The 14,142-nt window shown below is 47.0% G+C and overlaps 1 protein-coding gene across 1 annotated transcript in view; it reads left to right on the top strand.

Moving 5' to 3' along the window:
• Window positions 1-248: 248 nt before the first annotated feature.
• Window positions 249-14,142, top strand: part of bmp5 (bone morphogenetic protein 5) — a 169,339-nt gene continuing 155,445 nt past the window's right edge. The window contains exon 1 of the mRNA XM_052024412.1: window positions 249-1,002. Coding sequence (XP_051880372.1) covers window positions 594-1,002 — 409 coding nt within the window. The 5' untranslated portion in view covers window positions 249-593. The remainder of the gene's footprint in view (window positions 1,003-14,142) is intronic.

The raw sequence follows: 14,142 nt of genomic DNA, 5'->3' as shown, positions 1-14,142 counted from the left end.
TACTTTTGAACCAATTAACCATTTTAAGCCCTCGCATTTAAATTAAGAATCAGCAAGAGGCGGGCTGGAGAAAAGCTGTGCTTGCGGGATGGAGAGCGGACTCCCACGGTGCAGAGTGCGGAGGGGAAGGGGAGGCGGGAGGGGAGGGGAGGGGAGGGGAGGGGGGGGGGGTGGGAAGTGTTGGCGGTACTTGCGCCAGCTAGAGGCTACAGTGCGGAGCGTGCAGTTCAGAGAGAGAGAGAGAGAGAGGGTGGGTGGGGGAGAGTCAAGTAGTTCGCATTCAGTGACCAACACACTGCTGCCCCGCTCTATAATTAAACGCCGAGGAGACAAGCGACCAACTTGGTGGGGAAAAGGGCGAGCTGGGGGAATCCAGCGTCCTGCCCGAGTGACACGGATAACAGTGAGGAGAGGAAGAGTGGAATCTGCAAGGCGGCGAGATGAACGCTGACAGCTAACTCCCGAAGCTGACAGGGGACTTCCATGTGTGGGGAAGGAGAGCCGTGGTCAGACGCAACGCCAGACGCCGAGAGGCGAGCAGCGACCGGTAGGACCGCCTTCATTCACCGGGGGGAAACAGAGACACTACTGCAATGAGCAAACTAGGCTTCTGCAAGGCCACCGTGGGACTGTGGCTGTTCTGTTGTACGTTCCTGGGGAGCGCCGAGGGGAATTTTGCGGATCAGCATGTCCACTCCAGCTTCATTTACAGGCGTCTCCGGAACCACGAGAGGAGGGAGATTCAGAGGGAGATCCTGTCCATCCTGGGGCTTCCTCACCGTCCCCGGCCCTTCTCGGTGGGGAAGCACGGCTCGTCGGCACCGCTCTTCATGCTGGATCTGTACAACGCCATGTCCAGCGAGCAAGAGGCGGAGCGAGGAGCGGCCAGGGGTGCCGTGCCCTACCGCGCCGCTCTCCCCACACACAGCCCGTCGCTCGCCAGCCCGCACGACACCAACTTCCTCAACGACGCTGACATGGTGATGAGCTTCGTTAACCTAGGTAACCTCCCTGCCACCGCTTGTCCGCCAGAAGGCTCGCGTTACACCTCAAGTCCCTGGCCGCCGAGTAAACTTAGAAACATTGCTGTTCACTTCGTTGTTTGCATTATGGTTTGCAAAGTTCTGATTGGTATCCCAGGTGGTGGTTACACATAACTGACCCCGTCCACCCATGGGTCTATCTAGTTCTCTGTCTTTCTCTCTATCACACACTGTCTCTATCAGGTGCCTATCAGGTACCTATCAGACACACATCATATCTGTGCACTCATTCCCTACAAAGGACACTATCTATCTATCTATCTATCTATCTATCTATCTATCTATCTATCTATCTATCTATCTATCTATCTATCTATCTATCTATCTATCTATCTATCTATCTATCTATCTAATCTAATCTAATCTATCAATCATCTCCATCTATCTATCCGGCTATCCATCCATCCCCCTGTATATCCAAATTCATCTCGGTCGAGATCGAATATACTCAGTAATTTCTCTTCACGCCTTCCCTTGCTTCCAAATGAGAGGTGCTTTACCACACCACTTTAGGTGGGACACATGCAGTTTCCGAAAACGTACATTATTGCTTTTGCAAAGACTTCAGAGAGGAGCAGAGGTTTGAAAGTGCGGTAACGTCCCACGAAAATAAATGCGAACAAAGTAGGTTTGAAGGAAGTCCTTCAATTGTGGGTGGCTGGCACCTGCGCAAAGATCGGCGAATACAAAATGCTAATACCAAGAAAAAGAATTGCCAGAGAATTGATCTTGAACGCTTATCTTTCACGTTATTTAAACTTTCAGTTGTTGTTAACCTGAATGGTTTCAACAGAGTTTTCTTCGTGATGAAGTTTGCTCGCCCCAGTTTATAAAGCAAGGCTTGCAGCGACCTATCCACAACAGGCGGTGTTAGTTACAAAAAAAATGCCTTCAACGTGTTTGCAGGTTGTCGATAAACATTACGCAAGGTCGTTTTTAGTTTAAAAAGAACCGCGGTTACACACCGTGCTAAATCTTTCTAACATAATGGCAAGATCCGGCGTAAAAAAGAGTTGAGAAACTGAAGGAGAATCCAATGCCACTGCAGGGATTCTTTGCAAGCTGATGTTTAATCACCAGTCGTAAATTGAGTTAGTGTGTATGTACTTAAACAGAAACCGTATTTGTTAGTAAAACCAATTGAAACTGCGTTCCTTGTCAAAGCAAGTTGTAATAATAGTAAACGGTGATCGAACTTCCTTCGAAGATGTCAAACAAATGAGAAAAGGTGCATTTATATACAAACAGGGTCACTGCTTTCTTTGTTATCTCGGGGGTAGTTTTGTGAGTGCGGTCTTCGTGACAGCCACACATCTTTGCTCATTTCTTATCTCAATCAAAGAGAGATTCGCCGCGGACTAAGTTTAGCAGAAGCTAAAAGCGTACTGTGTGTTTTATTACCCGAGAGAAAGGGACGCTTTAACGTAGTACCAGGAAACACAGAACACCAGACTTAACATAATTTACACTCCAACGATACAACCACTTGGTTTCGGAGCAATTCGCGCTGAAGTGACAGAGTTACAGGGAATCTTTAACACATCTTGCGCGATTCTGTGCGACAGATCTCGAGGCAAAACAAAATAAACTTGATCTAATCTGTCCCTCTCTTTGAAAGGGCAGTCTTTATATTATGCATTCTCAGTTGAAGTGTATTATATTATTGAAATAACTTGGCAAGAAGTCGCAATTTTCTGTGGCGACACCGGTACGTGCACCTTGTCCATACATCCATTTTAATTAGCAATCTCACTGCCATCAATTTAAATACCGCAAACAACAGGCGCTGCAGATACAGGTTTGTTTGGATTCCGTTGGCATTGTGCTTTTAACTCACAAGTCAACCAGTCGTTTCCTTATACCCAACTTAGTTGGTTTAGAAAACATGTTCTTTCATAATCTGGGCTAAAGCGTACTATGTTAGTTTAAATTAAAACAGTTTGCAAGGTGTCAATTATGAAGCGCGACTAAAGGCTCCCCTGGAGAATTCAAACCAACTTGCCTGTTTCAATCCCTTATAATTATTTCCCACGAATTCACCACTGCTGCCAGCAAAGGCGGAGGCTATGTGAAGTGAAGTTTAATTTTGTTGCAATTCCATTTCCCCCGAAGCTAAAAGAACTTTTGTACTTCTCCAGGTTAAGGGCCGTCTACATTCTTCAGTGTCACTCATTGTAGCCGATTCTACAAAGACAAACAGATGAACAGTATTTACTTGTAAGAATTGATAATACCCTCTAAATATCAAAGCTTCTGCGGCGATTCCTAATTCTCACTGAAATCACTGACAAGTCTGTAATTACTTGAGAGTTTTGAAATATAACATCTTGTCCCGGGTTACTTGAAAACTAAGCCTCCTAGTAACAAGGCAAAACTGGATCGACTTCCAGTTTACTAAACAGCAGAATTAAGAAATATAATTTTAAACGGACTTTTGGGTGGAGCGTGGATATTCTTTGAAAATGTAGGGTAGATGTGTATCCAGTTTCATTACTGGAGGCGTAAAATAAGGAAACACACGAGGGCTTGTTTTTCAACCAGTTGGAAAAGTAAACGGCAACAATTTCTAAACAGGGTTGGTTCTGTACACGAGCGTGTTGCTAAGATACTTGGGCAAAACAATTATGTACAGAATCAAACGGAATGCTTCAGATGTTCAAATGAAGTTGAGGCAGGGTGCTCATCATTGTTGCAAGCTGCGTGCAGTTTTAACTGAAGCGAGCCCTTTAAAGTAATGAAATGGATTGCGTGGGACATATTAACAATGCTTCAAAACAGCGCTGGTTTTGAAAACTGTTACCTGCTATTATGTCCTCAATTACCAGGAAAGAACTTTTGGTAAAGGGGGTTCTTTTCATCATTAATAGTTCTTTTCAAAGTATTTCTCATGAGTAACACTTTCAATTTTGTGGTTACTTGCATTCGTTCCCATTGACCCTGCAAATGTCTATGTGATTATAACATTTATACATTCTGTGCTTGCGTTGTCAGGAGGTGCTGTTTTATAACTGTGACTGAATAGGAAGATTTTGTTAATTACTACAGCCCATGTTGATTTTGATACGATTGGGCAGACGGAGTTTGATATCAACCTTTCTACCATGGGTGAGAAGTCACGGGGATAGGTGAAGGGTTGGGATGCTGGTTTAAACGGTAATAAAAACTATGGAGGTGGTCTCAACATACAGCGACGAGTAGTTAGCCATCTGAATTTCGGTGAGGCAAGACACTTCATTCTGATATTCGATTCAGCTCCCACTGGGCAGTGGGGGAAGCCCGCTTTAAATTTAACTGTTGCTGGCTCGATTTTCCAAGCCCAGCAAACCCAGCACTGAATTGGAATGTGAGCAGCAAAGGTGGGTTCTTTGTGTGGCACCCCAGTGCAAGAGGACTGCTTTCCCCTCAATCAATAATCAAGAGTTTCCTATGGCATTCCTTGTGGGTCAGATGTCTTGCCTCTTCCCACAGGCCCCACTGGGTCCCCTCCCACCACTGTTCCCATCCACCCTCCCCACCTCTCTCCCTTGGTTCCATGCTCCACTCTCGTCCCCCATCAGATCCCACCGTCTACAGCCTCCTTGTTGCCTCCACCCATCACCTCCCAGTCCCTGTCGCTATTCCCGCCCTCCCCTCCTCCATCTGCCTATCACCTCCCCCCACCTGGATCCACCTATCGTCCACCAGCTCTTGCTCCACCCCTTCCCCTCACCTCTTAACACTGACTACCTCCCCTCTATCATTCAGTCCAGTTGAAGGTTCTCGACCCCAAACGTCGACTGGCCATTTCCCTCCACAGATGCTGCCCGACCCGCTGAGTTCCCCCTTCCTCCGGGTGCTCCGGTTTCCTCCCACATTCCAAAGACATACGGGTTAGGAAGTTTTGGGCATGCTGTGTTGGCGCCGGAAGCGTGGCGACACTTGCGGGCTGCCCCCAGAACACTCTACGCAAAAGATGCATTTTCACTGTGTGTTTCGATCTACATGTGACTAATAAAGAGATCTTATCTATTCTGTATTCAATCACACAAATTCTCTCCTTTCAATCAGTATCTCTGTACCCCAGGCCACTGTCAATGACCTACTGCCCTAAGCCCTGGTCTCAGCCGTCCCACACTCATCGCTGAAGCCCCGAACCTGCCAACTCCTACCCTGAGCCCAGCTACCAGTCTGACTGGTAGGGAATGCACTCAGAGATCCCTGGATGTGGCTTCATGTCCGGCCCGCACACCAGGCCAACAGTTTTCTGGCTATTAAGTGGGAATTGGAAGTAAGAGACCTTACTGAGCCTTTTTGGTTAAATTTGGCAAGGTGTGTGGGTCGGTCGGTTAATTGGCCACAGTAAATTGCCCCGAGCGTAAGGGTGAGTGGTAGAATCTGGGGATGTGGGGAGAATAAAATAGGGTTGATGTAGTGTCATAGAACTGTGGAGTTATACAGCACAGCTTGTGTCGACTGAGCTGTCTACGTCAGCTGGCCCCATTTAAACTTTAAACTTTATTTATACATCACGGTAACAGGCCCTTCCGGCTCAATTTCCCTGCATTTAGCCCATATCCCTCTGAACCTTTCCTATCCAAGTACCCATCCAAACACCTTTTAAACATTGTTATTGTACCTGCCTCTACCACTTCCTCTGGCAGCTCGTTCCACACACCCACCATCCTCTGTGTGAAAAACTTGGCCCTAAGGTCCCTTTTAAGTCTTTCCCCTCTCATCTCAGTTTAGCTGTAGGATTAGTTTCAATGGGTGGATGATGGCTAGCACAGACTCGGGCTGAAGGTCCTGTTTCTGCACTGTATCTGTGACTACACAGTGAAATGCATCTTTTGCGTCGAGTGTTCTGGGGGCAGCCCGCAAGTGTCGCCACGCTTCCAGTGCCAACATAGCATGCCCACAACTTCCTAACCCGTACGTCTTTGGAACGTGGGAGGAAACCGGAGCACCCGGAGGAAACCCACACAGACACGGGGAGAACGTACAAACTCCTTACAGACAGCGGCCGGAATTGAACCCGGGTCGCTGCCGCTGTAATAGCATTACGCTAACCGCTACACTACCGTGCCTGCCCTACACATTACCGTGCCTGTCCTACACATTACCGTGCCTGCTCTGTGTTTTGATGTACTTGTGACTAATAAAGATATCTTATCAATGATTTCTATGTCTCATGCTGGATATCCTCGTTGCTTCTCAGTCTCCCTCACACACCCTCTGACTGCTCCTAAATATCAATGCAGATGAAACCAGACCATTTAGTTTTTACCGATAAATACACAATTCAATTTTTATTTCAGAAATTTGTTTTCCCACTCATCGCTTAATCCTGCTGTGGGCAATCACAAACTCAGACCTCGACAAGTATCACACTTTTCCAATTAGAAACCTTACAACTGGGATAAATAATATTTCAAAATGATGTGATTACTGTAACACATTCCATTGACAGCCAACTGCCCAGAGAACTATGTTTGGTTTCTAACCATACCACATGTAATATTTGAACCCTTAACAAGCCTGACTGTTAACTTTAGTTGGGGAAACAAGGATGGAGAAGTTTAGTGAGGTGGTACACCTTTTACATGAGGTGGACAAGGGTCAGTGTGCACACTCTGAGCTGCAGTGGGCCACTGCTCTGCTTGCAAAGGTTGCATTTACACTTGAGCTACATCCAAGACAGATGCAAGGCCCTTTGGATATGGGGATAGGGGGCTTAAGTCCTGCTTCAGGAGTAGCTCCACCAATTTGCTGACCTTGCCTGCCACTGTGACGTGACTATCTCCTGGTAGCTGAGTCCGTGTGTGAAATAAAACCCAGAAAATGCTGGAAATTGCCCACGGAAAGGGAAAGTAAAACAGCTAATGTTTCAGGTCTGGGACCCTTCATCAGAACTGTGAAAGAAGGAAAACAAAGTAGCTTTAGGTAGCAGGGAAGGTTGGGAAGGGATGGGGGAGTGGGATATGGATAGATTGAGACTGGGTGAACCTGTGGCAGTCAGGGAGCAGTGAGGATCAGATGAAGCTTCTTTGCCTGTGTAATGTGTTGCTAATGCAATGCTATTACAGCGCCAGTGACCTGGCTTCAATTCCAGCCGCTATCTGTAAGGAGTTTTTACGTTCTCCCTGTGTCTGCGTGGGTTTCCTCCGGGTGCTCCGGTTTCCTCCCACATTCTAAAGACGTATGGGTTAGGAAGTTGTGGACATGCTACGTTGGCGCCGGAAGCGTGGCGACACTTGCGGGCTGCCCCCAGAACACTCTACGCAAAAGATGCATTTCACTGTGTGTTTCGATGTACATGTGACTAATAAGGATCTTAAGATCTTAAATGCATCTTTTGCGTAGAGTGCTCTGGCGGCAGCCCACAAGTGTCGCCACGCTTCCGGCGCCAACGTAGCATGCCCACAACTTCCTAACCCGTACGTCTTTGGAATGTGGGAGGAAACCGGAGCACTCGGAGGAAACCCACACAGACACACGGAGAACGTGCAAACTCCTTACAGCCAGTGGCCGGAATCGAACCCGGGTCGCTGGCGCTGTAATAGCGTTACGCTAACCGCTACACTACCGTGCCTGCGTACTGTGTTTATATTCCTGGAGTGAAGGAGGCTGAGGGGTGAGCTGTCAGAGGTTTATAAGATCATGAGGGGCAAAATCAGAATCAAGTCTATTATCACCGACTTAAAAGATGTGAAATTTGTTGTCTTGCAACAGCATAAAGTTATTATAAATTACAAAAATGAGGCGTGATGAAGGGTCTCGACCCAAAATGTCAACTGCCCATTTCCGTCGATGGATGCTGCCTGACCTGCTGAGTTCCTCCAGCTTTTTGTGAGTTGCTGCAGACTTCCAGCATCTGCAGTCCCTTGTGCCTTCACAAGTATAGATAAATAGTTCAAAAGAGGAATAACGAGGGAGTGTTCATGAATTCATGGACCATTTAGAAATCTGATGGTAGAGGGCACAGATAAAGTGGAGGGGCACAGTCTTTTCCCCAGGGTAGGGGAGTCTAAAACTAGGGGGCATAGGTTTAAGGTGAGAGGAAAAAGATTTAAAGGGGACCTGAGGGGCAAGTTTTTCCACACGGAGGCCGGTGGGTGTATGGAACGAGCTGCCAGAGGAAGTGGTAGAGGCGGGTACAATTACAACATTTAAAAGACATTTGGACAGGGACATGGATAGGAAAGGTTTAGAGGAATATGGGCCAAACACAGGCAAATGGGACTAGCTCAGATAAGCAACTTAGAACATATAGAACATTACAGCACAGTACAGGCCCTTTGGCCCACGATGTTGTGCCGACATTTTATCCTGCTCTAAGATCTATCTAACCCTTCCCTCCCATATAGCCCCCAATGTGTCTATTATTCATGTGTCATGTGTCTATCTAACTTTGTCGGCATGGATGAGTTGGGCCGAAGGGCCTGTTTCCATGCTGTATCACTGCTGCAACAGTCTCGGGTTAAAATCTGTCCCACTGGTTTACTACCTGGGAACATGCAACAGACAGACAGTGGCGTAACTAGTAAAGCTGCTGCCCCTCAGCCCCAGAGACCCGGGTTCAAGTCCTGACCACCGACGCTGTCTGTGTGGAGTTCGCACGTTCTCCCTGTGACTGTGTGGGTCTCCTCCAGGTGCTCCGGTTTCCTCCCACGTCCTAAAGCAGTGCGGGTTGGTAGGTTAACTGGCTGCTGTAAATTGCCCCCAGTGTGTGGGTGAGGGGTAGAATCTGGGAGGGGGGTGGAAACGATGTTGATGGGAACGTGGAGAGAATAAACATGGGATGAATGGAGGAGGGGTGATGGATGGCGTACACGTGGTGGGCTGAAGGGGAGCATGTAGGAGGCAGTAAGGAAGGCAAATGCAATGCTAGCATTTATTTCATGAGGACTGGAATATAAAAGCAAGGATGTAATGCTGAGGCTTTATAAGGCATTGGTAAGACCACATTTGGAGTACTGTGAGCAGTTTTGAGCTCCATATCTAAGGAAGGATGTGCTGGCATTAGAGAGGGTCCAGAGAAGGTTTACAAGAATGATCCTGGGGATGAAAGGGTTAACGTATGAGGAGCATTTGATGGCTCTGGGCCTGTACTCACTGGAGTTTAGAAGGATGAGGGGGGATCTCATTGAAACCTACCGAATACTGAAAGGCCTGGATAGAGTGGACGTGGAGAGGATGTTTCCAGTAGTGGGAGAGTCCAGGACCAGAGGGCACAGCCTCAGAGTAAAAGTACATCCCTTTAGAACAGAGATGAGGAGAAATTTCTTTAGCCAGAGGGTGGTGAATCTGTGGAACTCATTGCCACAGACGGCTGTGGAGGCCAAATCATTGGGTATATTTACAGCGGAGGTTGATAGGTTCTTGATTAGTGAGGGTGTCAAAGGTTACGGGGAGAAGGCAGGAGAATGGGGTTGAGAGGGAAAAATAAATCAGCCATGATCGAATGGTGGAGCGGACTCGATGGGGCCGAATGGCCTAATTCTGCTCCTACGTCTTATGGTCTTATGGCCCGTTCTCTGTTGTATGTCTCAATGTCAACAACCACAGCTTGCTGATCCAATGTAAATGAAAGCACTTCGCCCGGTTTTGAGGGTGCCTTTGCCTTACCTGATGTTGTTCCCCGCACTGAGTTTAGTCTGGAGAGCCCACAACATCCAATTTCATCCATGTCATTCATGGATATCAGCAGTTATACCAACCGTGAAATCACACTGTGGGGGCAAGCACAAATATACATTTTTCTGTCCATTGTTTGGAAGAAACATGATGCTTTTAATGTTAAACAGGTTGTTTCCTCTGTTAAAATGACACAGAGGAATTAAAAAAAAAATACCCCTGTTAGTATCCAGTCAAACAACTTTAATACTGTAACATTGAGGCTATTGAATAAATATGTGAAAAATATCTGCTTACGGCTTTTATGCTTTATGCAGTGTAATTGTAGTCATTTTCCTGCGCTGGTTTGAATTTAGATCAACGTCTATGGGAATAGAAAAGACTTCGATCAGGGCATCCAATTGCATTTCTCAATCTGTGTTTTCTCTGGAGGGTAACTGCTATTGTAATGTTGGAGATATGGTGACTAATTTGTGCAGCAGATCTCGGACACACCAGTGTGATAGTGGCTTATTTAGGGATTATTATTGACCTAGTGTCTGGGGAGAACTCCTCCGCTCTCTTACAAAGCAATGCCATGGAATCTTTTCAGCCCACCCAAGTAAGGAGATGGCACCTTGGTTTCACATCACCTGCGAAAGACAGTCTAGCACCTGCTCTGCACTGCTCCTGGCATTGACAGCAACTTATCATTGGTCATAAGCTGCTTGTCATGGGCACGTGTAGGAGTTTAGATCGGACCACTTTTGGAGGGACCCATTAAACACATGCATGGGCTTTTGTGCACAGACCCCTGACTTGCTTATTGATTATTGCTGTGGGTGACTTGCTTTGCCCTTCTCTACAATCTTGGCTCTGGAACCTTTGTAAAAATAATGCTCATCCCGTTATCATAACAACAGAAACAATTCTTATAATGATGATTTAGTTTAGTTTTCCCTTCTTCTTACTTCTACTTTTTCATTCCACTGGAGAGATTCGCCAGGATGTTGCCTGGGGTGGAGTGTTTCATCAATGAGGAGAGAAAGGCAGGGTTTGTTTCAGAATGGTGTGCTTGGTGATCTTAAAATGGTGCCATGGGATCTTTTACAGTCACCTTAAGAGGGCGGGTGGGACCTCATATTAATGTCTCATCTGAGAGACGGGGTATTTGAGAATCAAAGCGGTGCTGTGGAACCTTTAAAGTCCATCCAAATTGGTATTGGTATTGGTTTATTATTGTTACTTGTACCGAGGTGCAGTGAAAAGCTTGTCTTGCATACCGATCGTACAGGTCAATTCATAAATGGGGAGATAGGACCTCGGTGTAACGTTGCACCCGCAAGATGGTACTGCAGCTGGTACTGAGAGGTGCTCAAGCAACAACTTATAATTATTGTGGAGATCATTGCTGTTAGTCATGGGCATGTGCAGGGATTTAGATCTGACCACTTTTTGGTAAATTGGTTTATTATAGCCACATGTACCGAGGTACAGTGAAAAGCTTTGTTTTTCATGCCATCCACACAGATCATTTCATCACATCAGTACATCGAGGTAGTACTGGGGAAAAGCAATAACAGAATGCAGAATACAGTAAATGAGGGGGATATTAGGATAGGAGGGGCGCATTAAATATATGCACTCCCTCAAGATGGCAATGCACTGTCAGACTAGGCTAATATAAACAGAAAATTCCGGAAATACTCAGCAGGTCAGGCAGCATCTGTGGCTACACAGGTAGACAGGGTGGTTAAGAAGGCTCATGGAATGCTTGCTTTCATTAATCGAGATATTGAGTACAGGAGTCAAGAAGTTCTGATGCATCTCTATGGAACTCCAGTTAGGCCGCATTTAGAGTATTGTGGACAATTCTGGTCACCTCACTACAGGAAGGATGTCGAGGCTTTAGAGAAGGTGCAGAGGAGGTTTACTAGGATGCTGCCTGGATTAGAGGACATGTGCTATCAGGAGAGGCTGGACAAACTTGGGCTCTTTTCTCTGGAGCTGTGGAGGCTGAGGGGTGATCTGTTGGAAGTGTATAAAATGATGAGGGGCGTACATAGAGTGGACAAGCAATATCTTTTTCCCATTATTGAGCGATCCAATACCAGAGGGCATGCATTTAAGGTGAGAGGGGGTAGGTTCAGAACAGACGTGAGGGGTACGTTTTTTACCGAGAGAGTGGTGGATGCCTGGAATGTGTTACCTGATAGGATGGTAGAGGCAAATTCATTGGGGGCTTTTAAGAGGGGCTTGGATGGGCACATGAATGAGAGGAAAATAGAGGGATATGGGCATTCTGTAGGTAGGAGGGAATAGCTATGTCAGCACAACATTGTGGGCCAAAGGGCCTGTTCTGTGCTGTAGTGTTCTATGTCCTAAGAGAAACAGAGTTTGTGTTTCAGGTCGAAGACCCTTCGTCAGAACCGTGAGGGAGACAGTAGAAGCTTGTTACACTGCAGGGAGGGAGGGAAGGGAACGTCTCTGATGGGGGAAACCGGGGTGGCCATGGGGGTAAACTGTAAACAAGGTTATCTGGTAAATGAGTGAGTGGGAGCAGTCAGAGAGGGACAACATAGACAAAAGAATGTAGGACCTGCGAAAGCAGAGCAGGAAGACACATCCAGCGGAAAAAAGGGGGGAAAACAACAAACAAGCTGACCGAACGTCACAGGCGGATGACTGATACAGGCAGAAAACAAGTTAACTGAAGTTGTAGAATTCAACAGTGTCCAGAAGGCTGCAATGTGCCCAGACAGATGAGGTGCTGTTCCTCAAGCTTGTGTTGAGCGTCATTGTAGCACCTCAGGAGGCCACAGACCAAGAGTGGCAGTGGGATGGAGAATTAATGTGCCAGGCAACGGGAAGCTTTGGGTTGTCCCCGCATCCTGAACACAGGATGTTCTGCAAAGTGATTATCCTACCTACATTTGGTGTCTCCAATGTAGAGGACTGAATTGCTCCAGTGAATTGCTGCTTCAACTGGAAAGACCATTTGGTCCCTGGATGATGGGAAGGGGGGAAAGGACGGGTGGTGCACTGCCTGCAGTTGTGAGGGAAAATGTCATTAGGAAGGGGCTGGTTGGTGGGAACAGGAGAGTGGACCAGGGTATCGCAAAGGGATCAGTCCTTCTGAAAGAGGAGAGGGGAAGATGTGTCTGGTGCTGGAATCTCTCTGAAGGTGACAGAAATTGCAGAGAATGATCTGTTGAATATGGAGGCTGGTGGGGTTGAAGGCAAGGACCGAGGTGACTCTAACCTTGTTCTGTCCTGGGGAGAGGGGTGAGAGCAGAGGCACGGGACATGGATGAGACAGGGTCAAGCACTTTGTTAACAGTACTAAAGGGAAAGCCATGGGTCAGGAAGACATGTGCAAAAATTCATAGAGTCTGAGTTATACAGCGTGGAAACAGGCCCTTCGGCCCAACTCATCCATGCTTACCAAGTTGTCCATCCAAGCTTGTCCCATTTGCCTGCATTTGTCCCACATCCCTCCAAACCCTCTCTATCCACCATCTCATCATTGAGCCAATGTAACAGAGACAGATCAGACTAGACCAGCTGCCTTCAGCAAACTTGAACTTGCTGTGAGATGGCTTGGGGTCTGGTTCGATGCGTTGTAGAACCCCAGCTGTGGGGAACAAGGTGACCACACCTCTCACCTTCTATCCGCCTGGATCATTGGGCTGGATCAGTCCCAGCGTGGTGATGGCACCCAGCAGATGACCAGAGCTCCATTGCCCTCAGGCTAGAGGGTCCAAGGAGTTACCAGGCACCAGGTATTTGTAAGTCCCTCCTTCTCTTGTGAATGCACCAACAGCTTCTGTCTGCTTCTCCTGGAAGTCCTGGTCTGTTGAACGAGGTTCTTCTCCTGCAGGGTCCACTCTTCAAATAGCCTGCCCCTCATTCCCTGCTTCCCCCTCCTCCAATGTCAACCCAAGGGAGGCGAGGGTGGGTCCTAACCCCACTCAAATTTCACCACCGGAAGACTTGGAGACAGGACTCTTCGAATCAAAATAACGTTTCATTCCTAAAATGTTGGAGATTGTGTAAGATATTTAAGATATTTATTTATTAGTCACATGTACATTGAAACACACAGTTAAATGCGTCTTTTTGCATTACTGAATGTGCTGGGGGCAGCCTGCAAGTGTCGCCATTTTTTCAGCACCAACATAGCATGCCCACAGCTCCTAACCTGTACATCTTTGGAATGTGGGAGGAAACCGGAGCACCCGGAGGAAACCCACGCAGACACGGGGAGACTGTACAAACTCCTTACAGGCAGCAGCGGGAATTGAACCCATACCTGCTGGAATGATAGAACAGGGCTACACTCTGCCTCATGAAGTAGATTTGCAAATAGCATAGATGCAGATGAAGATGATACTAAAATAGGTGTCGTGGACAGTGAAGGTAGTTATCAGGATTACAGGGGATCTTGATCAGCTGGGTAAGTGGGCTGAGGAATGGCAAATGGAGTTTAATTTGGATGTGTTTCAAT

Source organism: Pristis pectinata, chromosome 10, assembly GCF_009764475.1.
Source record: "Pristis pectinata isolate sPriPec2 chromosome 10, sPriPec2.1.pri, whole genome shotgun sequence".
Classification (NCBI taxonomy): Eukaryota; Metazoa; Chordata; class Chondrichthyes; order Rhinopristiformes; family Pristidae; genus Pristis; species Pristis pectinata.
Note: the sequence above shows the minus strand (reverse complement) of the source record. Positions and strands in the feature narration are given on the sequence as shown.